Source organism: Engystomops pustulosus, chromosome 8 (genome assembly GCF_040894005.1).
Source record: "Engystomops pustulosus chromosome 8, aEngPut4.maternal, whole genome shotgun sequence".
Taxonomy (NCBI): Eukaryota; Metazoa; Chordata; class Amphibia; order Anura; family Leptodactylidae; genus Engystomops; species Engystomops pustulosus.
The window spans coordinates 16,221,679-16,247,070 of NC_092418.1; the positions used below are offsets into that span (position 1 = coordinate 16,221,679).

A 25,392-nucleotide genomic window follows, 5' to 3' on the forward strand; every position below is an offset into this window, starting at 1 on the left:
GATATCATTGCACACAATCTCGCAGCTTCTCCCCGCGGCTGTACAGTAAGCGGTGCCCCGCAGTGCGGGTACATGATGGGGGAGGCGCCACTAGGATGTTGATGATCGAAAACTAAACAAAACTCCAATCATTGAAACTACATCTCCCACAATTCCCCGCGCCCAGCCGCGCATGCGCGCTCAAGTGGGGCTGAATCTGTGAAGCTGAGCTGCGGCTGCCACAGGGGAGTCCGGATCCGGCGCCTGTGATTGGCTGAGCCGCACGTCAGTCACAACCCGGGCTGGATCAAGTTGCCCGTGAGTGTGAGCGCTGGCTGCGGAGAGTGGAGGCGGCGGCGTGAGCTCCGGGAGCCGGGAAAGATGATGAAGTTTCGCTTCCGGCGGCAGGGGCACGACCCCCAGAGGGAGAAGATCAAGCAGGAGCTGTTCTCCTTCAACAAGGTGCGGGGCCGGAGTGTGGGTGGGGGCCCCGGGGGATAGTACTGGGGGAGCTGATTGTGTGCCCCCTCTGCAGGAGCTAGGGGGCGCCGCTTGTGGTAGGAGGGACTGCGCCCCATCAATCCAGGACAGTGATGGCAGGGCACCCCTCAGTCAGTGTAGGGGGCGCTGATAACTAGAGGGGTCCACTAATGTGTCTGCAGTACCCCATTATATGAAGGCATAACAAAATCTAACCTCTTCATATGTGCTGATGGTTAAAGGGGGTTTCCACATCCATCAGCTGCATCACTGTGCACAAGGGGGCAGGCTCTTAACTGGAAAGTCACCCCCAAGATTATTATTATTATTATGTGGTGGCTGATGTGTCCTGGTGGAGAGAAGACCAAAAATTATCTCCACCACCTCTAGGCACAAGGGCATTGTACCCATGGAAGCTGATGGTGCATGTGTGCTCCAGAGCTGCACTCACTATTCTGCTGGAGCAGTCACTGTGTACATACATGACATTACTTATCCTGTACTGATCCTGAGTTACAGGGGCACCTACATAACCTGCATTCTACTCTACCTTACATCACACTATAGGTGGCAAATGCCCTCCTTGCAGCATTTCACACCAACGGACCACAAACCCCCTACTTTGTGGCCCAACTACTGTAATCTAATACTACAAGTATTCACCTGTACTGAGGTCTAACATTACTAATCCTCTACCAGCAGAATAGTGAGTGAAGCTCTGGAGTATAATACAGGATGTAACTCAGGATCAGTACAGGATAAGTAATGTCATGTATGTACACAGTGACTGTACCAGCAGCAGAATAGTGAGTGCAGCTCTGGGGTATAATACAGGATGTAACTTCGGATCAGTACAGGATAAGTATTGTCATGTATGTACACAGTGACTGCACCAGCAGCAGAATAGTGAGTGCAGCTCTGGAGTATAATACAGGATGTAACTCAGGATCAGTACAGGATAAGTAATGTCATGTATGTACACAGTGACTGCACCTGCAGCAGAATAGTGAGTGCAGCTCTGGAGTATAATACAGGATGTAACTCAGGATCAGTACAGGATAAGTAATGTCATGTATGTACACAGGGACTGCACCAGCGGAATAGTGAGTGCAGCTCTGGAGTATAATACAGGATGTAACACAGGATCAATACAGGATAAGTAATGTCATGTATGTACACAGTGACTGCACCAGCAGCAGAATAGTGAGTGCAGCTCTGGGGTATAATACAGGATGCAGCAGTGATTCTTCTTCTATTATATTTTGTGTATTTTATGGCTGCTTCTAATGTCTGGGGATGTTTAGCTCCCCCCTGGCACCGTATGGCATCCTATTTTGTTGGGGATTTAGTCCTGTATCATCTTATTGTGTTACTAATGAACGCTGACACTGGCGCAGCCCTGGATCTGGGGCAGGCAGAGTGTTGGATGTGTTGGGTGGGGGTTATTATAGAATATTTCTAAAGTAAAAAGATGTGCTCTTACTATGTGATGATTGCTGTGGAATCATCCATGTAGTTCTTGGCTCCTGAGTGTCAGATATTCCTAGTTTTACCTAGACAACCACATGCTGGGAGTTGTAGTTTGGCAATAGATGGGGACCAGGGACCTGGAGTGTGACTGAGTCAGTGCAGATGGAGGGGCTCAATGTGGACGTTTTCCCTGTCCGTCCTGTGACTCCACAGCTGTAAGGCATTAACTCTGAGAAGTCCATAAAACAGCAAATCATGTCAGATCCCTGCATTACAGAAATGCATCACTGATACTATGATTAACTTGTACACTGCCAGAGGTGGCCCCCAGGGACAGAGCACTGGGCCCCAAGCCCTGGCAAGGAGATGACTGCCTCCTGCTTTGTTTCTTCCTCGCCCCTTATTAAAATCCCTCTTTTCCCTCCTTGCTCCTTCCTATAGTCCTGGGTGCAGCAGCTGGATCCCTCCTACACACTCAGCTGAGTGCCACTACCCTGACTCAGAGTAGACTCTTGTGTTGTAATGGATCTTGTCAGACAGCTGGGAGGCCGATGTCCTATACAATGAAGTCGTAAACAAAGCCTCCTCCTCCCGAAATGTCTTATAGGGCAATTCTAGTCACAGCCTGTATCTACCTCCTGCTATGGATTTATAATTCCTAAATGACATGGTATTGGTACCACTACCAATATACTGACTACTATAATACTGCCCCCTATGTACAGGAATATAACTACTATAATACTGCCCCCTATGTACAGGAATATAACTACTATAATACTGCCTCCTATGTACAAGAATATAACTACTATAATACTACCCCCTATGTACAAGAATATAACTACTATAATACTGCTCCCTATGTACAAGAATATAACTACTATAATACTGCTCCCTATGTACAAGAATATAACTACTATAATACTGCCCCTATGTACAGGAATATAATTACTATAATACTGACCCTATGTACAGGGATATAACTACTATAATACTGCTCCCTATGTACAGGGATATAAGTACTATAATACTGCCCCCATATGTACAAGAATATAAGTACTATAATACTGCCCCCTATGTACAAGAATATAACTACTATAATACTGCCCCCTATGTACAAGAATATAACTACTATAATACTGCCCCCTATATACAGGAATATAACTACTATAATACTGCCCCTATGTACAGGAATATAACTACTATAATACTGCCCCCTATGTACAGTGATATAGCTACTATAATACTGCCCCTATGTACAATAATATAACTACTATAATACTGCCCCCTATGTACAAGAATATAACTACTATAATACTGTCCCCTATGTACAAGAATATAACTACTATAATACTGCCCCCCCCTATGTACAAGAATATAACTACTATAATACTGCCCCCCCTATGTACAAGAATATAACTACTATAATACTGCCCCCCCCCTATGTACAAGAATATAACTACTATAATACTGCCCCCCCCCCCCTATGTACAAGAATATAACTACTATAATACTGCCCCCCCCCCCCTATGTACAAGAATATAACTACTATAATACTGCCCCCTATGTACAGGAATATAACTACTATAATAATGCCCCCTATGTACAGGAATATAATTACTATAATAATGCCCCCTATGTACAGGAATATCATTACTATAATACTGCCCCCTATGTACAGGAATATAACTACTATAATACTGTCCCTATGTACAGGAATATAATTACTATAATACTGACCCTATGTACAGGGATATAACTACTATAATACTGCCCCCTATGTACAAGAATATAACTACTATAATACTGCCCCCTATGTACAAGAATATAACTACTATAATACTGCCCCCTATGTACAGGAATATAACTACTATAATAATGCCCCCTATGTACAGGAATATAATTACTATAATAATGCCCCCTATGTACAGGAATATCATTACTATAATACTGCCCCTAAGTACAGGGATATAACTACTATAATACTACCCCCCCTATGTACAAGAATATGACTACTATAATACTGCCCCCTATGTACAAGAATATAACTACTATAATACTGCCCCCTATGTACAAGAATATAACTACTATAATACTGCCCCCTATGTACAGGAATATAACTACTATAATACTGCCCCCTATGTACAGGAATATAACTACTATAATACTACCCCCTATGTACAGTAATAGAACTGCTATAATACTGCCCCCTATGTACAGGAATATAACTACTATAATACTGCCCCCTATGTACAGGAATATAACTACTATAATACTGCCCCCTATGTACAAGAATATAACTACTATAATACTGCCCCCCCCCCTATGTACAAGAATATAACTACTATAATACTGCCCCCCCCTATGTACAAGAATATAACTACTATAATACTGCCCACCCCCTATGTACAAGAATATAACTACTATAATAATGCCCCCTATGTACAGGAATATCATTACTATAATACTGCCCCCTATGTACAGGAATATAACTACTATAATACTACCCCCTATGTACAGGAATATAACTACTATAATACTATCCCCTATGTACAGTAATATAACTGCTATAATACTGCCCCCTATGTACAGGAATATAACTACTATAATACTGCTCCCTATGTACAAGAATAGAACTGCTATAATACTTCCGCTCCCTGGTTGCTCTGCATCGTCTCAGCATTCTATGAGGAGTTGTGAATTATTAAAGGTGTTGCGCTCCTCTCTGCATTATATATGTATGACTTCTTTGCTGGCAGTTGTACATTCTGTATCTGGATATTATCGCTGTCTTTGCTCGGTGCAGATGACTTGGGCCTCTTTAACTTTAAATAAAGTTTATCATGTGTATTTGGGAGGTGAGAGAGGGGGGTGGGGATGTGATTGTATTCATAGTTTAAGGTCTTAAAGGGATAGCTGATTATTCCACACCTTCCTGAGGTTCTGTGTCTCCATGTTTTGGTGGTCTTCTTCCTCCTCCTTCCCCTTATTCTTATCAATGCGCACGTTTGTATTCTGACTCTTAACCCCTTCTATGACGCTGCTGACGCCCCTTCACATCTCATAGCTGATTACATTGCATTGTTGGCACATTAGGGGTTAATCCTTGGCCGACTACCTCCGGTCATTGAGCAGGGGCCCCTCTTCCCGGGGTGGCATTGTGGTCCGGTCTCTCTGATCTCCTTTCTGTGGCTGGAGCAGGACCCCACCACCTCCCACCCCCCTCTTTGGGGTATTGTGCACTTTCTCTATAGTAGACAAAAGCCCCATTTTTCTCCATCCCGGGATTAGATGCTCCATGGGAACAATAGTCGTCCCTAAACTTCTCCCCCTCCCCCCCCCCCCCCCCCCTCCTCTGTTGTATATTTCGGGAGGGGGGTGGGGGGTATGTTGCTTTTTATGGAAACTTCCGCTGCTCTTCATAGATGTTGCATATCTCGTACACTTCCCTCGTACATGTCCTATATACGTCCTTCTCCCCACCTCTCCCCATGATCTACAGTCGGCATTGTACGGATAAACTTCCTAGGAAATTCCTGACAAATTCCTGTTCCCTTTGGGACCCCCTGTTGCTGGCTGTGGTGGGGTCCTGTGACTGTAATGGGATGATTTCTACAAATCGGTCCCATAGGGCGACTTCATTTATTTACAAATGTGTGTGTTCGTCTTTTTAAAGGGATGTGCCCCCCTTTCCCTTAAAGGCATCAGTTTATAACTCTAGCAATGTAGGAGTGTTGTGACATCCTGTGTCAGTCTATACTGCATCTCTCGCATTGTATTCAGCACTGGTGAGTGGGACATATGCTTTCTCCTCACAGAGTGGCGGTTATGGCCTGCAGGCTCTCTCACCAGTGCAGACTATCTCTCCATTACCTCATGTTTACTCACAGCGTTGTCTGGGGATGGTTGTGACAGACGTCTGTTATCGGTAATCTCCTCAATATGGCGTCAGCGCACGTGTCTGTGTTTTCATCCAGGTTCTGGCTCCTTATAGCGTGACCCCCCCATACAAGGCGACTCCACAACAGTCCAGGACAGGGAGTGAGTGTCATGGCAGAGTATTGTTATTCTCTTCCTTTTTATCACCATTCCTGACAGAGCGACCAATCGCTGTGCAGCTTTTAATTCATTTTGTACCTCTGAGAAATAACAGATGCGCTCTTATTGGTCACTATCGGCAGCAGCAAATCACAGGGCAGCTTTCATTTTGTAGATTAGTATGTAGTGAAAGCTGGGCTATGATTTGTTATGGGCAGTAGACCAATCCCAGCGCAGCTTTCATGTTTCTGAAGCCATACGTGAAATGAAAGCTGCACTGTCATTGGTCATATATCGGCCTCCTTGATATAGTACACTTGATGTCATGGAGATAAACTTTAGTTTTACAGGTTACGTGACCCTGTGTTGGCATCAATTTTCAGCCACATTGTGGAGGAGTCTGATTTGACCCTTGGGATGGTGGCACACGTGGCGTTTTGAACCAGTTTTTAGTCGTGCATTTTCAGTTCGTTAATAAACGCATGCGTTTTTGAAACCACATCCGTTTTAAATTAAGATAATTGAGAAAACCGGACAAAAACGCACGAGTTTTCCAAAACGAACTGAAAACGCATGACTAAAAACGAGTCCAAAATGCCACGTGTGCCACCACCCTAAAAGGGAACTTCTTTCTGTGTACACTTCCCCTCAACCCCAGTGGTCAAGCCCCCAACTATCACTATATAAAGGTGTCTGGCACATATCCGCTCCACTTATCATGGGATTCCCCAGTTATCCTCCTTTCAGTCTTGGTTCTATCAAATGCGCTGGGGTTGTGTGCTCACACTGCTGTGCTCTTGTTTGTTTTCTTCAAAGTGCACCCCCCCTTCTTTACCCCAGGTGAAAGCTATAGGAGGCTTCTCCCTTACTATTGCACAGCAGTGTGAGTATGTGTAAGGATAACTGCTTTCACTTAGAGCTGGGTCATGAATCTTAATTCAATTGTGTGCACAGCAGTGTGAGGACCTGTGCACTTGAGAAGCTGCAAACTAGGAAACGTTATTCAGTCCTGGGCCTACAAACAACATACACAATTCTGTGATTAAAGTCTTTAGTATGTAAATGTATTGTATTTCAGTATCCTAGCTTCTCGCTTACAGCAGGAGCCGATCCTCACACTGCTGTGCTCCTAGCCTGTTGATTTATTCCAGTCTCATTCCTCTTCTCTGAACGACTTATGTAGTATTCATTCAGAATCCAGCTGATCTCCCTACCGGCTAAGATTGAGGTGGGGGGGAAGCTTGATGTAGAGAGCTGAGAGCACAGCAGTGTGAGGATACGTCCTTAGAACACCTGCAGCTACATGGCAGATTCTAGTTTTCCTACAAGACATCTGGAAGAGATGGTGGAAGAGATTTTTGTATGTAGGTTATAACTAGGACTACCCTCAGGGTGACCACCTACTGCAGAGACCAGTCCCTGCCGTTCTCCTCCATGACCTGTCTATGCTGAGACACTATGGAGGGGGAGGAGGGACATCTCACACTCTCATAATTAGAATCAGATTGTTGTGGAGATAATGGATTCATAGCGGATGCAGCTGGATGTGATCTCAACCTGCTCCTTGAAGGATTGTGCTTCCCTCCCTTGGCCGGGTGCATTGGTGGGGGGGAGGTTATTTTCTTAATTTTCATCTTTCCTTACTCTGCATCTCCTCATGTTTGTTGGCCGTGCTTCTTGCATGGCTGGAAGCCGCCCAGATCCCTCATCGGAGGTCACAGTACAAGGAAGGAGAAGGATTGGGCTTTAATGATCCCCTCCCGTGTCCAGGTGTTGTCCTCCGGCGGCGGCGGTCAGGGCTGAGGTGCCAATTAGCGGGCATGGGGTGAGGACTGCCCTGCGGAGGTGAGGGTGCCTCCCGGAGATAACATGGACTTGAAGCCGGGGGTGACGTGTGCTTACTCTGTAATAAGGAGCAGATGGGGCTCGTCTTGAGTCGGTGCCAGGATCTTCTCGAAATAATAAAATAAATAACACGCCTTCACATTGCTGTGTTTTTGTTTTTTGGTAAAATTTTCTTTAGAATTGAAGAACAACTCCTATGTGTGGGTTTAGTTTCTAGGCATGTAGAACATGTACACTGCGGGAATGGGTGTAGTAGGGAGATATTGGGAACATGCTTGTCCTGGGACCGCCCCCAGAGCACTTGCATATTGACGTTTAGGAAGTAAAGGCATCAAACTTTCACACCTGGATTGTGTAAAACTGAGTGTCAGTGATTGTAGGTGTGGGAAACTGCCTTATTAGAAAGAGGGGGGGTGAGAGATTGGTGAATGCTGGACGTGTCTCAGGTCACATGGGGGTCACCTCATAGGACTGAGAGGAGTAGGGGGTAAATTTTGGTAAATTGCTCCCCATAGATCCAGACAGACCACGGGTAGTAGCCATCACAGTATTTACTAGCATTCGCTCCTCTCCGGAGGGGCCTGTATCTGCTCTTCGGTCTCTGGTTCCCGTTCTGCCGGGCGGGAGGTAATGAAGTCACATATGTTGTACTCGTGACCACCGAGCCAGTTGCCGGTCTTGATAGTCACTCACATCTGGACAACACATGTATGTGCTGTCATCCCCCTCCACTCCCGCAGGAATCCATCTCTGGAGATTAGCAGCTGGAACCGCTGTCCCCTCATGTGTTTGCTTAATGTCAGAAATACCTTTAAGAAATCGGAAATTTAGGAAACAGACCTCAGTTGCTTTAATTTTGGGGGACATTTTTTGACTTGATGGAGGGATTGTAACACCTTTTGTGGATCAGCGCCATCATCCGTACTTTAGCAGCCGCTTATCTCGTTACTTTAGGAGAGGGGGGCCAGCTGATGAATGGAGGTCTGTATATATATCTTTTGTACTTGTGTTTCTTACATTTGGTTTGTCTTTTCTCCCTCCAGACAGTCGAGCATGGGTTCCCCAACCAGCCCAGCTCTCTCGCCTTCGACCCCATCCTGCGGATTATGGCAATTGGTGCGAAATCCGGAGCGGTTAAAATGTATCCTTTTATGATTCTTCATTTGCTTGACCCTTCCATTGGTATGTAGCCTACATGTACGAAGCCCCCACCACCATAATATCTGCCCCCCCACTAGAGCAGCTAATGTGATATACAGAATACACAGCACACTACACAGTCGCCCACTGTGGACCTTCTAGAGCTGCAGACTCACAGGCTTCACATGTTGGCATTGGCCATCTATATATGTGATTGGCTCTTCTGGGGCACTGTTACCGGCTCATTTACCCCATACATTGGGGCGGAGGGGTCCCAGCTGTTGTTGCGAACCCTCCACCTTGAAATACACTATAGTCCTCCGTTCCCCAGCATCATATGGCTGATAACAGAGTACAATAGATGAGGATTACTGTACCAGAACTGCAGCTTGATCTTTATTTTCACAGGTAATTTTATCGTTTTGGGAGGGGAGACAATGAGGGGGTCCTTGTATGGTGACTTGCATCTGTTTGTTTGCTTTCTCCACATCATTACTAGAACTGAAAAAAGTCTCCCCCCCCCCCCCCCCCCCCCCCAAAGTTCTCTAGAGCAGGCGATTCTAGCACCTTCTATGTGCAACTGGCAAAGCTGGATGATGAGCAGTATGGCCACCATTGTCATCACCCAGCTTTCCCAGCATACAGAACGGCATGTTTGTTGCACTGCAGCAGTGGGGTTTTATCTCATCTCTGCTTTGCCCCTGCTGTAGTTCTTCTTGTGTGAAGCCCCCTGGCTTCATTCTGGGTGACCGCTCTGATGAAGGCGAGGGGAGGGGGTGAAGCTAGGTGAGAGTCGCTAAGCAACGTTCCCCATGAATAGGTCGCCTCTGCCCGGGCACATGGGATGGAACGTGGCCCCCTCTCCTCCCTGTTCCAGACCTCAAAGCGACTGGTGCCATGGAGATGCCAAAGATGTGCCCCGAAGAGAAGGGGCACAATCTGGGTTTAACCCACTGTAGTGGGCATGGTGTCTGCTAGCCGCATCGTTTCTGGGTGCTCCATAAGGGAGGGGGGTTCTTGTGTGTTTGTGTGTAGCCCTCCAATTGCAAAACCATTGACTCCTAGGGGAGCCTTCTCTTGCACCCCCTACAGGACAAGTCACTGATCCTACATCCAATCTGGAGCCATGGCTAGACAGAAACTACACAAAATACAACCAAAACTTTGAAAACTTGTTAAAAAGTTTTTCAAAACTTTTTGTGAACTTTTGCTTCGGCCACAGGGAACTTGGTTACCCGGTCCTTGCCCTGGTCTAGGGTCTCCACATATGTGACTTAATGATGTGGTGTCGCCCCACTTCTGGTCTCGTGTATATATCACCCCATCATTAAAGGGATGTATTTACACAGCTGGCGGCGATTGGGAATATCCAGGTCACAGAGACCATTACCCGTCCTGCACAGAGCCGCTTATTCTCCCGCACAAAGGACAATTGTGTGTCTGCAGCTGGGCCTGACGGACAGGGCCGGGGGTCTCTGACAGCCGGTGATGCCATCATGTCTGGCCTGGTCACTGCATATGTGTCCATACAGGGATTTATTCTCCCGTTTCAGGGTCATAGACCTCAAATCCGGAAGACCTTAAATGGGATCTATGGGAGGGGGACAAGTGTCAGGTGGGTGTGACCATGTAAACTGCAGTCACTGGTATGTATTGTCCCTGGGAAGATGTGTAATCAGACCTTTATGATGTTGGTAGCAGCAGGACTGTGATATATGGATTTATATTCCAGTATTTTACCGGGGCACTGCTGTGTGTTCAGTTGCTCCAGTCCCTCCCCTCAGATTTCACGATCATAACTTTGATGGTCTTTAATACTGAATGCTTTTATACGAATACATATTGTTAACCTGCAGCTGATATTACATAGTATATAGAAAAGTATCTAAAATTCGAGATTTCGTCTATTAAATATAATGCAAAATATGGAACTGCAGAAATCATCTGTCCCGAATACTGAACACAGGAGGAACCAGAACCAGCATCGCCTCCTCCTCTGTAACCTGCACATTTCTGTTGTCATAGAAACCAGCAGCACAAAATCTACTGCAAAACCCTCTCCCCATCTCCTGCAGTATTATAGTAGTTATATTCTTGTACATAGGGGGCAGTATTATAGTAGTTATATTCTCATACATAGGGGGCAGTATTATAGTAGTTATATTCCTGTACATAGGGGGCAGTATTATAGTAGTTATATTCCTGTACATAGGGGGCAGTATTATAGTAGTTATTTTCTTGTACATAGGGGACAGTATTATAGTAGTTATTTTCTTGTACATAGGGGACAGTATTATAGTAGTTATATACTTGTACATAGGGGACAGTATTATAGTAGTTATATTCCTGTACATAGGGGGCAGTATTATAGTAGTTATATTCCTGTACATAGGGGGCAGCATTAAAGTAGTTATATTCCTGTACATAGGGGGCAGTATTATAGTAGTTATATTCCTGTACATAGGGGGCAGTATTATAGTAGTTATATTCCTGTACATAGGGGGCAGTATTATAGTAGTTATATTCCTGTACATAGGGGGCAGTATTATAGTAGTTATATTCTTGTACATAGGGGGCAGTATTATAGTAGTTATATTCTTGTACATAGGGGGCAGTATTATAGTAGTTATATTCTTGTACATAGGGGGCAGTATTATAGTAGTTATATTCTTGTACATAGGGGGCAGTATTATAGTAGTTATATTCTTGTACATAGGGGGCAGTATTATAGTAGTTATATTCTTGTACATAGGGGGCAGTATTATAGTAGTTATATTCCTGTACATAGGGGGCAGTATTATAGTAGTTATATTCTTGTACATAGGGGGCAGTATTATAATAGTTATATTCTTGTACATAGGGGGCAGTATTATAGTAGTTATATCTCTGTACATAGGGGGCAGTATTATAGTAGTTATATTCTTGTACATAGGGGGCAGTATTATAGTAGTTATATTCCTGTACATAGGGGGCAGTATTATAGTAGTTATACTCCTGTACATAGGGGGCAGTATTATAGTAGTTATATTCCTGTACATAGGGGGCAGTATTATAGTAGTTATACTCTTGTACATAGGGGGCAGTATTATAGCAGTTATATTCTTGTACATAGGGGGCAGTATTATAGTAGTTAGATTCTTCTATATGTGGTGGCAGTGACATCCTGTTTAGTAGGTGACATGTGCTTGGATTTGGGGTGAGAGGAGACGCTGGATACTGCAGATACTCGGCTGCTGGTATATGTCGTCCTCCATGCTGTGACTATGGATGAGTTCATCTCCTTGACCCCTGACCTTCTGCAGATATGGGGCGCCCGGCGTGGAGTTTACTGGTCTGCACAAGGAGACTGCCACCGTGACCCAAATGCACTTCTTACCCGGTCAGGTAGGTGCTTCCTCTCTGTCTGATGCACTTGTATATACGCCTGTAGCGCCATCCGGTGGTAGGTTGTAGCTGATGTCTCCTCGCTGTCTCCTCTAGGGTCGTCTCCTTACGTTGCTGGATGAGAACACCCTCCACCTGTGGGAGCTGCAGCAGAAGGACGGCTGCTCCTACCTAGAAGAAACCCGCAGCTTCCTCCTCCCAGGACGACCAGGGTTCGACTGTGCTAAGTACTCACACCCCCCTCATTACTCTCACGCTTGTCTCAGGGAGAAGGGCATGATGGGAGTTGTAGTCTTGCTCCTGATGGGGGAAGACATGATCTGCAGATATGAATTGAATGTGGGAAGGGTTGTCCAATGTATCTCATATAGTAGTTATTTCCCCACAATGCATTGCGTGTGGATCAGACGCTGCTGATTGGTTCCCTCTATCTGTGATCCAAAAATTCCTCCCCACCCCGTGTTTATCCCTGTCATATGACCAATGATGGTTCAAATCGTGTGACTATTCCCGTCTGGCACCAGGACCATCATCGGAGCAGTATACAAGCGTGAGGAGGGCAGACGGTCACTTTGGTGGAAGTTTTGTGGTGTCCCTGGTGCAGGGTGCTGGCTGTTTCCCATCCCCATTAATTAAAGGGGATCTCCAGAATTGGTTAACATGGCTTGCACGGTGCTAATATTAGGCGGCAGGGACGGTCATGGCATAAGAAGTTGTGGCGTAGTTTCTCTAATCGCCTTGCTTACGTTTTCTGAAGAATATCCAAAATAATGAAAGCTGGAATCTGATTGGAGCTGCTGCTTAAAGCAACCAATCTGAAAATGAAAGCCAGGCCTTCTATATGGAGGGAGGTGGTTGTGCGGATCATGATTGTCGCCGTCTTTCCCCAGCTCCTCTCCCAGTGTCACCCGGGTGACGGTGATCTTGGTGACTACTTCCTGCGATGTGGTGGCTCTGGGGACGGAAGGAGGCGGAGTCTATTTTGTCCAGATCCCAAGCCTGAAACTCCTTGAGGAGCAGACCCTGCTGCAGGATGAGATCTTACAGAGGTGAGGGCCGCCCAGTGTATTAACCGTATACATAATGCGCCCCCTAGTGGTGGCTGCAGATTGGATTTTATTATAATCGGGATTTTTCCATCTTCTTTTCCTCGTCAGCCTTCCTGATGAATACCGATGTGGGAAGACCCTGGGGCCGGTGGAGTCTCTGCAGCAGCACCCGCAGCAGCCAAATAAGATGATGATTGGATATAGCCGTGGACTTGTGACCTTATGGGACCGAGAGTCCAGGAAAGTGGAGCATCACTTTTTGGGGAACCAGGTGACTATATATTAACCCTATAGTGCCTGAGGGGTAGAGGATGACACAGAATGTTTGGTATCATGTTCCACATTTAATTTGTTTCTTCAGCAACTGGAGAGCCTGTACTGGGAGAGCGCGGGGTCGTCCTTCATCAGCTCCCACAGTGATGGCGGATACATGGTGTGGGCCGAGAGCAGCAACTCCTCCACTACGTTGTCACCCGTCACCTCTACTGTACCGTACGGTGGGTGCAGCGTTTATCCAGTGGTTTTTCCTGCTGGTTAAATTTGCTGATGGGTGGGGGTCACAGTGATGGGACCTCACAGATCTTGAGATTGGGGGTCTGTTGTACCTGTTATGTTAGAGGTGACCGGATAAGCCAGCTGTTCATGAACTGACTGCTCCGTTCATCTCTATGGCGCTGACTTAAAGATAACTGAGCTCCGCAATCTGCTTCGGCACCATAGATGTGAATAGAGCAACTGGCGCATGATTGACTGGCTGCTGCGGTGAACTCGAGCACAACAGGGATACAACGTACTCCCAATCTCAAGATCTGTGGGGCTCCCATCACTGAGACCCCCACCGATCAGCGAATTAGACCTTGTGGAACGGACCTAACTTGCCATTTCTGGGAAACCCCTTTAAGGGCTTCTATAGGGAGGTGTCTGCAAACTTAGACGCCCACCCCCACCCCAAATTGTCACACCGAGAGAAGTGGCAGCCAAAAACCTTCAAAAAAGAAAATACCTTCGTTTTTTTTTTTTTTGAATAATTATTGATTACTAATTTAAAATAATTATTTTTTTATTTTGATTTCACATGTATTTATTTTTTAGGTCCGTTTCCCTGCAAAGCGATCAATAAAATCCAGTGGCAGTCCAGCAGCTGTGGGTGAGTGTCTCAGAGTTCTGGGGGGTGGGAGGGGGCTCTGATTTTGTAGGTTTATACTTTGGGCACCTGCTGTGTTCCGGTCTCATGGGGTTGCAGCTGTCTCAATCTTGTCCTGACCATACACGTCCTTCCATTTCTTAACATTTCCTTCCTTCCTCAGGAATCACTTCATCCTCTTCAGCGGGGGGATGCCTCGGGCCAGCTATGGGGACCGCCACTGCGTCACCATCATGCAGGGGAAGAATCTGGTCACCTTGGACTTCACCTCTCGGGTCATAGACTTCTTCACTGTGTGTCCCATCAAGAGTGAGGATGGTAGGGAGGACTCCACGACTGTGCCCTGAGATCTGTGCTCCCACAATGCACTTTTTAAGGATGACCCATGTATAGGATGGATTATTAATATTGCTACAACCCAACAGTAAGGGGAAGGGGGTCCTGATCTGTGATGGGTGTTTTGAACCGGTGTCCATAGAAGGGTTTGACTTGTCATATAGGAATCTTTTAGAAATCCTCAGTTGTAAAACCTTGTTCACATTACATATTTATAAGTTAGCATCAGAAATAATGTGAATGTCTTTCCTCCAGGTTATGACAACCCCACTGCCCTGGTGGTCCTGGTGGAAGAAGAGCTGGTGGTGATTGACCTTCAGACCCCGGACTGGCCCACCATCCCTGCCCCCTATCTGGCCCCGCTCCACTCCTCCGCCATCACCTGCTCCTATCACATCTCCAATGTCACCCTGAAGCTGTGGGAGCGGATCATCCTGGCGGGAGAGCAGCAGAACCCGCACTTCTCATCGATGGTGAGCATTGAGGGGGGGGGGGAGGAGGACATCTTCATTTCAAGTGTTTTTTGCAGGGCGGTGTAGTCTGTAAGCCAAACCTCTGACTCCAATTCCTTAATTTCCCGAACTTCAGCTCTGACTCCAGCTCAACCAAAATGGTCACAGACCTGACAGTCCTGTGTTCCTGGTCCCTCGAAGTGCTGAGATAAATGCGGACGTTCCTTCCCGGGGCCTTATTCCTTATTCATTTATAGCAGAGGAGCTTCACTGCTGAGCATGTACCTAAAGTGCAGCATGTTCATCTCAACTAAAATGGGGATCAGGGGTTCACAAGCCGTGCCAACAGGTCACATGCAGCCTGTCAAGACATGAGTTGCGTCTGCACCAATGAAAACTTCCATGAGTGATGTAACATAACTGATGGCTGGTCATTGGTGCAGGAGGCTGGATAGCAGTGCGTACAGCTGAGAAGTCCTCACTGCTCCCAGGTCCTCTCCTGCCTCATTGCTCTAACACTGGTTGTATGTGTAATGGTCAGGACCCAGAGTACAACAGCCACGGGAGAGGACCTGTACTAGTCGGCTGTATTGTTCTGTACCCCGGGCCTCTCCTGCTCCGGGTCCTGATGCTGCTGCATACAACCAGCACAGGACACAGAGCAGCTGTAGGGAGCAGAGGAGAAGGTGCAGCGTGCGGTGCAATATGATATTGTGGCTCTAGGACCAATAGATGTTGCTCACCCCTGGCCTTAATCCTTAGATCAGGAATAGAACAGACCTTTGAAGGAAATGTCAAAATCTTTATAGTATGTTATGTCTTTGTGGAGTCAGTCGGTCCATTTTTTTTTTTCATGACTCCGACTCCACCAAAACGGTCACCAGCTCCTCAGTCCTGGATGTATGCATGTTTTTAATTGGTAGATAAAGTCCGTCCGCACCCTGGATCATTAATCTGTGTTTATTTCCAGAGCTGGCCCATAGACGGTGGGAAGAGTCTGGCCGAGGAGCCTGCCCAGAGGGGACTGCTGCTTACAGGGTAAGGGCAAGATGGCGCCATATGTGTCATCCTTTGGCGAGCAATTGTTCTGGCTCGTAACTGGAAACAATGGACTACAAATCCTTTAAAATAAAAATAGTGCGCTCTGGCATGTAGCAGCTGTGTTACGGGGTTAAGTCTTGCATGAGGGAGGCTTCCTGTGATATCTGGAGCCGCAGTGGGGGGACGCACTGATGTGTGTGGGCTCTGGGCCGCTCCTTTAGTTTCTGGCTCGGAATAATAACTGGGCCTGGAGCAAAACCCCAGGAGCCGGGAGTGTAGGGTCGGGGTCAGCACAAGTCCAGATGTGCGGGGGAGAGGCGCGGAGGCTGCTCCATGTCCTCTGCACATCATTTGGTATGATACGAAGCTCTCGGCTCATTTCTACCCTTGAATAATAAGATTCCTTAATGGAAATGTTGTATCTTTAAGGCATGAGGACGGCACGGTGCGCTTCTGGGACGCCTCCGGTGTGGCGCTGCGGCCGCTCTACAGACTCTCCACAGCCGGTATCTTCCAGACAGACTGCGACCACAACGAGAGCCTGAACCAGAGCGGGGAAGAGGACTGGCCGCCCTTCCGCAAGGTCTGCACACCCAAAACCTGAAAACGTGAATGGCATACACAGGCTGAGAACCTCTAATATTCTCCTTTACCAACCTCTTGAAGGTGGCCATTGACGTGGGCCTGGTTCTGTGCCACCAGTAGGGTTGGGGGTGATCTATTAGCAGCGCCCCCTGCAGTCAGGAAACATAACAGCCCCAGACATTTTGTATGTGATGGATATAACATTGAGGGCTTTATTTGCAGGTCGGCTGCTTTGATCCCTACAGTGATGACCCCCGGTTGGGCATCCAGAAGATCGCCCTCTGCAAGTACAGCAGCAAACTGGTGGTGGCAGGGACGGCAGGACAGGTAATGGGGGGGATGGGGGACTGCACACTAGAGTGGTGCCAGCCCACCACAAGCTGCTCTATAGGGGTCCATTCAGCACTGACTTCTCCTCTCCTCCAGGTTCTGGTCATGGACCTGAACGATGACAAATCTGATCAGCTCGTCAGCGTCGCCACCATCGACCTCCTGCAAGACCGCGAGGGCTTCACGTGGAAGGGCCACGATCGGCTGACCCCAAGAAATGGCTCCTTGGTTTTCCCTCCCGGTTTCCAGACCTCCCTGCTGATCCAGTGTGTGCCCCCGGCCGCCGTCACTGCAGTCTCCTTACACTCGGAGTGGAATCTGGTGGCGTTCGGTACCAGCCATGGCTTTGGGCTCTTTGACTACCACAAGAGGAGCCCAGTCCTGGCCAGGTAATCTCTAGGACGCTTCTTCTTAAATTGATAGAAAACCTGGGAAATTTGGTCACTGGATAGTGGTTCCTTATATCTGAATGTGGAAAAGCTGGGTAATAATACCAGGATTCGGAGTATAGCAGTGATCACCCAGCTTTCCCAGAATCCACGTCTGGCATATCGATGTGCTTGTCCTGCTCTCGCCATCTTTCCCGCTGCGGCTTCTCCCCTCCCCCTCTCATTAATAATGCACCGCGCTGTCTCAGTGCCAGTGTTGGTCCTGGGAACGCGGAGACGTCTTGTATTTTGATACATAAAGTGATTTATAGTGGAAGATCTTTAGACTCGAGCGGTTTGTTAGAGGCTGCGGTATTATGTGTCCTGCCAGCGCTGCTTGTTGTGGCGGTGCCGATCCCCTGGGAGGATCCTGTCTACTGCCGAATGTGATAGAGATCCATTATATCCCCACAGGTGCACCTTACACCCCAATGACTCCCTAGCAATGGAGGGGCCCCTATCCCGGGTCAAATCTCTGAAGAAGTCTCTCCGACAGTCATTCCGAAGAATAAGGAAGAGCAGAGTGTCTGGGAAGAAGAGGCTGAACACTACGAGCCCCAACAGCCGGGTAGGTGATGATCTGGCTGTCACCCAGCTTTCCCCAAGCCCAGAATGACTTCCCTTATGCCAATCTTGTTTTTTTTTTTTTTTCTTTTTTCAGCTCCAGGAAGCAAATGCACATCTGGCAGAACAACCGGGGCCCCATGATCTGGAAATGGCCCCAGTGCAGCGGCGGATAGAGCCACGATCTGCCGATGACTCCCTCTCTGGTGTAGTGAGGTGTCTGTATTTTGCTGACACCTTCCTGCGAGATGGTAAGATGATGGCTCAAGAATATAACTACTATAATACTGCCCCCTATGTACAGGAATATAACTACTATAATACTGTCCCTATGTACAGGAATATAACTACTATAATACTGCCCCCTATGTACAAGAATATAACTACTATAATACTGCCCCCTATGTACAGGAATATAACTACTATAATACTACCCCCTATGTACAGGTATATAACTACTATAATACTGCCACCTATGTACAAGAATATAACTACTATAATACTGCCCCCTATGTACAGGAATATAACTACTATAATACTGCCCCCTATGTACAAGAATATAACTACTATAATACTGCCCCCTGTGTACAGGAATATACAACTATAATACTGCCCCCTATGTACAAGAATATAACTACTATAATACTGCCCCTATGTACAGGAATATAACTACTATAATACTGCCCCCTATGTACAAGAATATAACTACTATAATACTGCCCCCTATGTACAAGAATATAACTACTATAATACTGCCCCCTATGTACAAGAATATAACTACTATAATACTGCCCCCTATGTACAAGAATATAACTACTATAATACTGCCCCCTATGTACAAGAATATAACTACTATAATACTGCCCCCTATGTACAGGAATATACAACTATAATACTGCCCCCTATGTACAAGAATATAACTACTATAATACTGCCCCTATGTACAGGAATATAACTACTATAATACTGCCCCCTATGTACAGGAATATAACTACTATAATACTGCCCCTATGTACAGGAATATAACTACTATAATACTGCCCCCTATGTACAGGAATATAACTACTATAATACTGCCCCTATGTACAGGAATATAACTACTATAATACTGCCCCTATGTACAAGTATATAACTACTATAATACTGCCCCCTATGTACAAGTATATAACTACTATAATACTGCCCCCTATGTACAGGAATATAACTACTATAATACTGGCCCCTATGTACAGTAATATAACTACTATAATACTGCCCCCTATGTACAGTAATATAACTACTATAATACTGCCCCCTATGTACAAGAATATAACTACTATAATACTGCCCCCTATGTACAAGAATATAACTACTATAATACTGCCCCCTATGTACAAGAATATAACTACTATAATACTGCCCCCTATGTACAAGAATATAACTACTATAATACTGCCCCCTATGTACAAGAATAACTACTATAATACTGCCCCCATGTACAAGAATATAACTACTATAATACTGCCCCCCTATGTACAAGAATATAACTACTATAATACTGCCCCCTAATGTACAAGAATATAACTACTATAATACTGCCCCCTATGTACAGGAATATAACTACTATAATACTGCCCCCTATGTACAGGAATATAACTACTATAATACTGCCCCCTATGTACAAGAATATAACTACTATAATACTGCCCCCTATGTACAAGAATATAACTACTATAATACTGCCCCCTATGTACAAGAATATAACTACTATAATACTGCCCCTATGTACAGGAATATAACTACTATAATACTGGCCCCTATGTACAGTAATATAACTACTATAATACTGCCCCCTATGTACAAGAATATAACTACTATAATACTGCCCCCTATGTACAAGAATATAACTACTATAATACTGCCCCCTATGTACAGGAATATAACTACTATAATACTGCCCCCTATGTACAAGAATATAACTACTATAATACTGCCCCCTATGTACAAGAATATAACTACTATAATACTGCCCCCTATGTACAAGAATATAACTACTATAATACTGCCCCCTATGTACTATCCTTCCCTGTGTCTGTGCTACTCTACAGCTGTGCACCATGGTCCTACTCTGTGGGCTGGCACCAATTCTGGCTCGGTATTCGCTTACGCGCTGGAGGTCCCGTCGCGGGAGAAGCTCTCGGATCGCTCTGCAGAGGCCGTCCTGGGGAAGGAGATTCAGCTCATGCATCGAGCGCCAGTCGTCTCCATTGCGGTCCTGGACGGGCGCGGGAATCCTCTCCCAGAACCCTTTGAGGTGTCTCGTGACCTGGCAAAAGCCCCGGACATGCAGGGGACGCACTCCGTACTCATCGCTTCGGAGGAGCAGTTTAAGGTGAGCAGTGTTGTGCCTGTTCAATCCAGAGCTTTACGCTGCAGCCTGGCATTGAGCACGTTCTGTCTCCTCCTCTCCAGGTCTTCACTTTGCCCAAAGTCAGTGCCAAAACGAAATTCAAGCTGACGGCTCATGAGGGCTGCCGGGTGCGGAAGGTGTCCCTGGCGAGCTTCTCGAGCACGGCGTCCGAGGATTACTCGGAGAACTGCCTGACGTGTCTGACCAACCTGGGAGACATCCACGTCTTCAGCGTCCCGGGGCTGCGGCCTCAGGTGCGCTACGACTGCATCCGCAAGGAGGACATCAGCGGGATCGCGTCCTGCGTGTTCACCAAGTACGGCCAAGGTCCGACATGTCTTTATTTCCGGCATTATGTTTTCGGAGACTGGGAAAGCTGAGTCGTCGTCAAGATGTTTACATTTTATTTTTTTTCTCCCCCTTCAGGATTTTACCTGATTTCTCCCTCAGAATTTGAACGTTTTTCTCTCAGTGCCAAGAATATCACGGAGCCGCTGTGTCTGGTGGAGTTTGACCGCCCCCACGACCCAGTGTATCTCAGGTGAGAAGCCACGAATGGGCCACGCGCCTGTTGTCACCACACGGACATGAGGTAGAATACGCTATAAAACTTCTCTCCTTCCGATTCTTTTGCTTTCAGTAATAAAGAAACTTTGTCCCCCAAAAACCACCAAGCGAACGGCACGCACATAGTCCGGGAGTGCGACGGACCCGCGCTCCTGCCTGAAGGTAAGTGACCGAATTAAAGGGGTCATCGACTTTAATCAAATCATTTTATATTATTTGTGTATTGAAAAGTTATACAATATTCCACTACAATTTCTCCGTTTTCTAGATCTCTGCTTGCTGTCCTTCTATAGGAAGCTTCATTGTTTACTTCCTGTGGGATAATGCAGGTGCACGGCTCGTTATAACACACAGCTGATTACTATGATATAACAAGCGGTGCACCTGTGTGACATCACATGACCAGGGATATGAGCTGTGCACCTGTGTAACGTCACATGACCAGGGATGTGCGCTGTGCACCTGTGTGATGTCGCACAGGTGCACAACTTGTTATAGGTCCCCAGTCATGTGATATCTCACAGGTGCATGGCTCATATCCCTGGTAATGTGATGTCACACAGGTGCACAGCTTGTTATATCATAGTAATCAGAGCTCTGCGTTATAACGAGCCGTGCACCTGCATTAACCCACAGGAAGTAAACAATGAAGCTTCCTAAAGAAGGACTGGAGAGGTATAGCAAGCCCTGCACCTGTGACATCACATGACCAGGGATATTTGGAGCCCTGCACCTGTGACATTTTTACCTCCCCAGTCATGTGATAAGTTGTGCACCTGTGTAACATCACATGACCATGGACCGGTTTTTATCCACCGGGAATAAAACTGAAGCTTCCTATAGAATCACAACAAGCAAAGATCTAGAAAAATGTGAGGACTGAAAGTATATATTTTCATTACACAAACAATACCAATTATTTGCTGAAAGTGGACAGCCCCTTTAACAGATTATTAGATTTTTTTTTTTGGATCATTTTGACATCTGTTTATTGTGTTCAGCGAATTCCTGTGAGCACAGCACGTTGTCGCCCTCGCCCCTGGACTCGCCCTTAAACAGTACGGACACCACCCTGGACACCACCGGGGACATCACAGTGGAGGATGTGAGGGATATGCTGGGGTGAGTCCGCATTACACAGAGCGCTAATCTGGATCCTGACCCATTCACTGCTCCATCAATGTCTGTGTGGCAGTTGTTGGTACTGCACCCCTGTTCTTGTTAGTTAACTCTGTGAAGCTTCTGTGCCTTTCCCCCTTTTATTCATGTTCTGCCCCTTGTACTGCAGAAGTTTGACCCAACAACTTTTCTCTCTAGATCCAATGAAGAGTCCGAGAAAAACATGAAGAATTCCTCAGATGAGACGCGGCCCCCGGAGATACTGATCAAATGAGGTTGGTGCCCGATCCAGGTGGACTCTGTTGTAGTTTGGGGTCTTCCAGCGGTGTACATGTGTTCTATCTCTTGCAGGACCGGGCTGTCTGCAGCTCTGATCCGGTTTACATCTTCATCATTACATCGCCCGGTCCTGATGCCACCAGCGCCCCCTGGTGCCCCCCACGCTCCATGACGTTGCCTTCAGTATCAGTGGATGATCACCGCCTCGTGCCTCATTCCATACGGCTCCATTCAGATTCTATCCAGGATTCCGGAATCCCTATAGACTCTGCTACGTGGACCATTAAGGACTGTGTGATGTGTCCCCAATCTCGGGATCTGGGTCATGTGATGTGTCCACCATTCCTTTCTATGGACTCGTTCAGCATCTTGCACAATAATTGCAGCAGTAGAACCCCCCCCTGTACCCCAGCAATACCCAGCCCGCTATATAACCAGGCATGGAAGCGGAGCTCGCTATCGCCCCCTGCTTATCCGTGACCAAACAATCCTCCTGGCTGCGACATTAATGTGAATGAGGACTAAGACTTGTACATGACTGTGAGCTTTGGACCCCTGCAGCATTTCAGGGGTTAATGTTTCATTTTTTTTTTTCCCCCCCCCATGACCATTACGCGATTTTTAGATCTATTTTTCTACGCCCTCCATTTCTGAGGCTATTTTTTGGTACCACTTTTCTGTGAACCTTTTAGGATTTGTAATTAAAGGGGCGGTGGAGAGCTGGATTGGGTGTGGTCCTGAGCCATGAAGGGGGGGGGGATCTTATAGTAGGAGGGGGGTTATTTTGCTAACCTTATTGTCTTTGACAAGATTCTTTGAAGAATTATCCAGTTTACATGGATTTTATTTTTGTGGTTAGGATGTAATCTTATTTTTGTTTAGTTTTTTTTTTTTGTTAGATACAAAACAGTTTTTATTAAAATAATAAAGAATATTAAGTGTTTCTTAATCAGCCGGACACCAGGTTTGTAGACAAGTTTACTCACCACTGGGTCTCGGATCTCAGATCCATTTGATGCGATACCAGGTGTAACAAGGTTGTGGCTAATGGATAGAATTTAGTCTGCCAACAACGACCACTAGGGGGAGCTCTAATGTCAACAGTAATTTAACCCTTTCAGGACCTGGCCCTCTTTTGTTTTTTCATTTTTTACTCCCCATGATCAAAAATCCATAACTTTTTTATTTTTCCATGTCCAGAGCTGTGTGACGGCTTATTTTCTGCATAACAAATTGCATTTCATAGAGATGGTATTGAATATTCCATGCCGTGTACTAGGAAGCGGGAAAAAAATTCCAAATGCAGTGAAATTGGTAAAAAAACGCATTTGTGCCGTCTTCTTGTGGGCTTGGATCTTACGGATTTCACTGTGCGCCCCAAATGACATGTCTACTTTATTCTTTGGGTCTGTGCGATTACAGGGATACCAAATTTATATAGGTTTTATAATGTTTTCATACATTTAAAAAAAATTAACCTCCTGTACAAAAATTTTTTGGGGGATTTTGCCATCTTCTGGCGCTAATAACTTTTTTTTATACTTTGGTGTACGGAGCTGTGGGTGGTGTCGTTTTTTGCGGATTTTGATGACGTTTACAATGTTATCAATTTTAGGACTGTTCGACCTTGTGATCACTTTTTATAGAATTTTTTCATTTTTTTTAAATGACAAAAAAAGTGCCATTTTCAACTTTGGGCGCGATTTTCCGTTACGGGATTAAACGCAGTGAAAAAACATTATCATATTTTGATAGATCTGGCATTTTCGGACGCGGCGATACCTAATGTGTTTATGATTTTTACTGTTTATTTATATTTATATCAGTTCTAGGGAAAGGGGGGTGATTTGAACTTTTAGGGTTTTTTATTATAATTTTTTTACTTAGTACTTTTCAGACTCCCTAGGGTACTTTAACCCTAGGTTGTCTGCACGATCCTATCTTATACTGCCATACTACAGTATGGCAGTATATGGGGATTTTACTACTCATACATTACAATGTGCTGATAGCACATTGTAATGCATGGGTTAACCCGAAGTAGCCTCGGGTCTTCGTGAGACCCGAGGTTTACCATGGCGACGGATCGCCGCTCCCCGATGACGTCACGGCGGCGGCGATCGAGGTGATATGCAGCAAAGACTTACCGCGTGAGCCCTCTCCATGCACCCGCAGCTGACCCGTGACGTGCTATTATGTTGTGTTTGGCCGCTGCTAGTTGTTACTTTTATGGAGAACCTTTAGCAGTCGTGTGAATTGCTAAGTGGTACCTCCCTTTAAATTTAAAGGGGATGTCTCAAGCTGTGACATTGTTTTCCTATTGTGCTGTTACATAATGCTAATATTCCTGGGTGTAAATGAGACCCAAATCTGTTGATCAGAGGAGAATTTTTACGTACAATTTTCCTAGAAGCCACATGGTTTGTGTAGTCTGTAACTATGGATACACATAGATCTGCACCAGAACTGTATAAAAATATCATTCCCAATTTTGTTTCTTTACTGAAAGTAGGGGATAATATTCCTATCACTGGGACCACCAATTACATGAAAGGGTGGGGGTCCTGTTTCTGCTATTGGACGGAGTAGGACCAGTCTTGTCCATCTATGGCACCTGATAACAAGTGTGGAGCTCAGCAAATTCCACTTGTCCCATAGAGCTGTAATGGGGAATGGGACCCCCACAGAATCCTACACCCCAAGTCTTACTCTCTATCCACAGGGTAAATTTTAAACAAAGGTTTGGAAAATGCAGCGCCACCACTGGCTGCGT

At 45.9% G+C, this 25,392-nt stretch overlaps 1 protein-coding gene across 2 annotated transcripts; it reads left to right on the forward strand.

The window, feature by feature from the left end:
* The first annotated feature begins 194 nt into the window (after window positions 1-194).
* On the forward strand, window positions 195-23,490 carry LLGL1 (LLGL scribble cell polarity complex component 1). 2 transcript variants are annotated; one of them, XM_072119887.1, is made up of 23 exons: window positions 195-441; window positions 8,856-8,953; window positions 12,255-12,336; window positions 12,433-12,563; window positions 13,227-13,385; window positions 13,494-13,656; window positions 13,747-13,882; window positions 14,478-14,532; window positions 14,693-14,847; window positions 15,121-15,338; window positions 16,288-16,355; window positions 16,788-16,941; window positions 17,166-17,270; window positions 17,370-17,662; window positions 18,116-18,269; window positions 18,363-18,516; window positions 20,353-20,636; window positions 20,717-20,981; window positions 21,081-21,195; window positions 21,295-21,383; window positions 22,223-22,343; window positions 22,539-22,615; window positions 22,692-23,490. In XM_072119887.1, the coding sequence occupies exons 1-22, from the start codon at window positions 361-363 to the stop codon at window positions 22,612-22,614; spliced, it is 3,156 nt and encodes a 1,051-aa protein (XP_071975988.1). In that variant the 5' UTR covers window positions 195-360; the 3' UTR covers window position 22,615; window positions 22,692-23,490. The 2 variants fall into 2 exon arrangements, with proteins under 2 accessions (XP_071975988.1, XP_071975989.1); XM_072119888.1 differs by having other exon boundaries at window positions 12,433-12,548.
* Window positions 23,491-25,392: the final 1,902 nt, after the last annotated feature.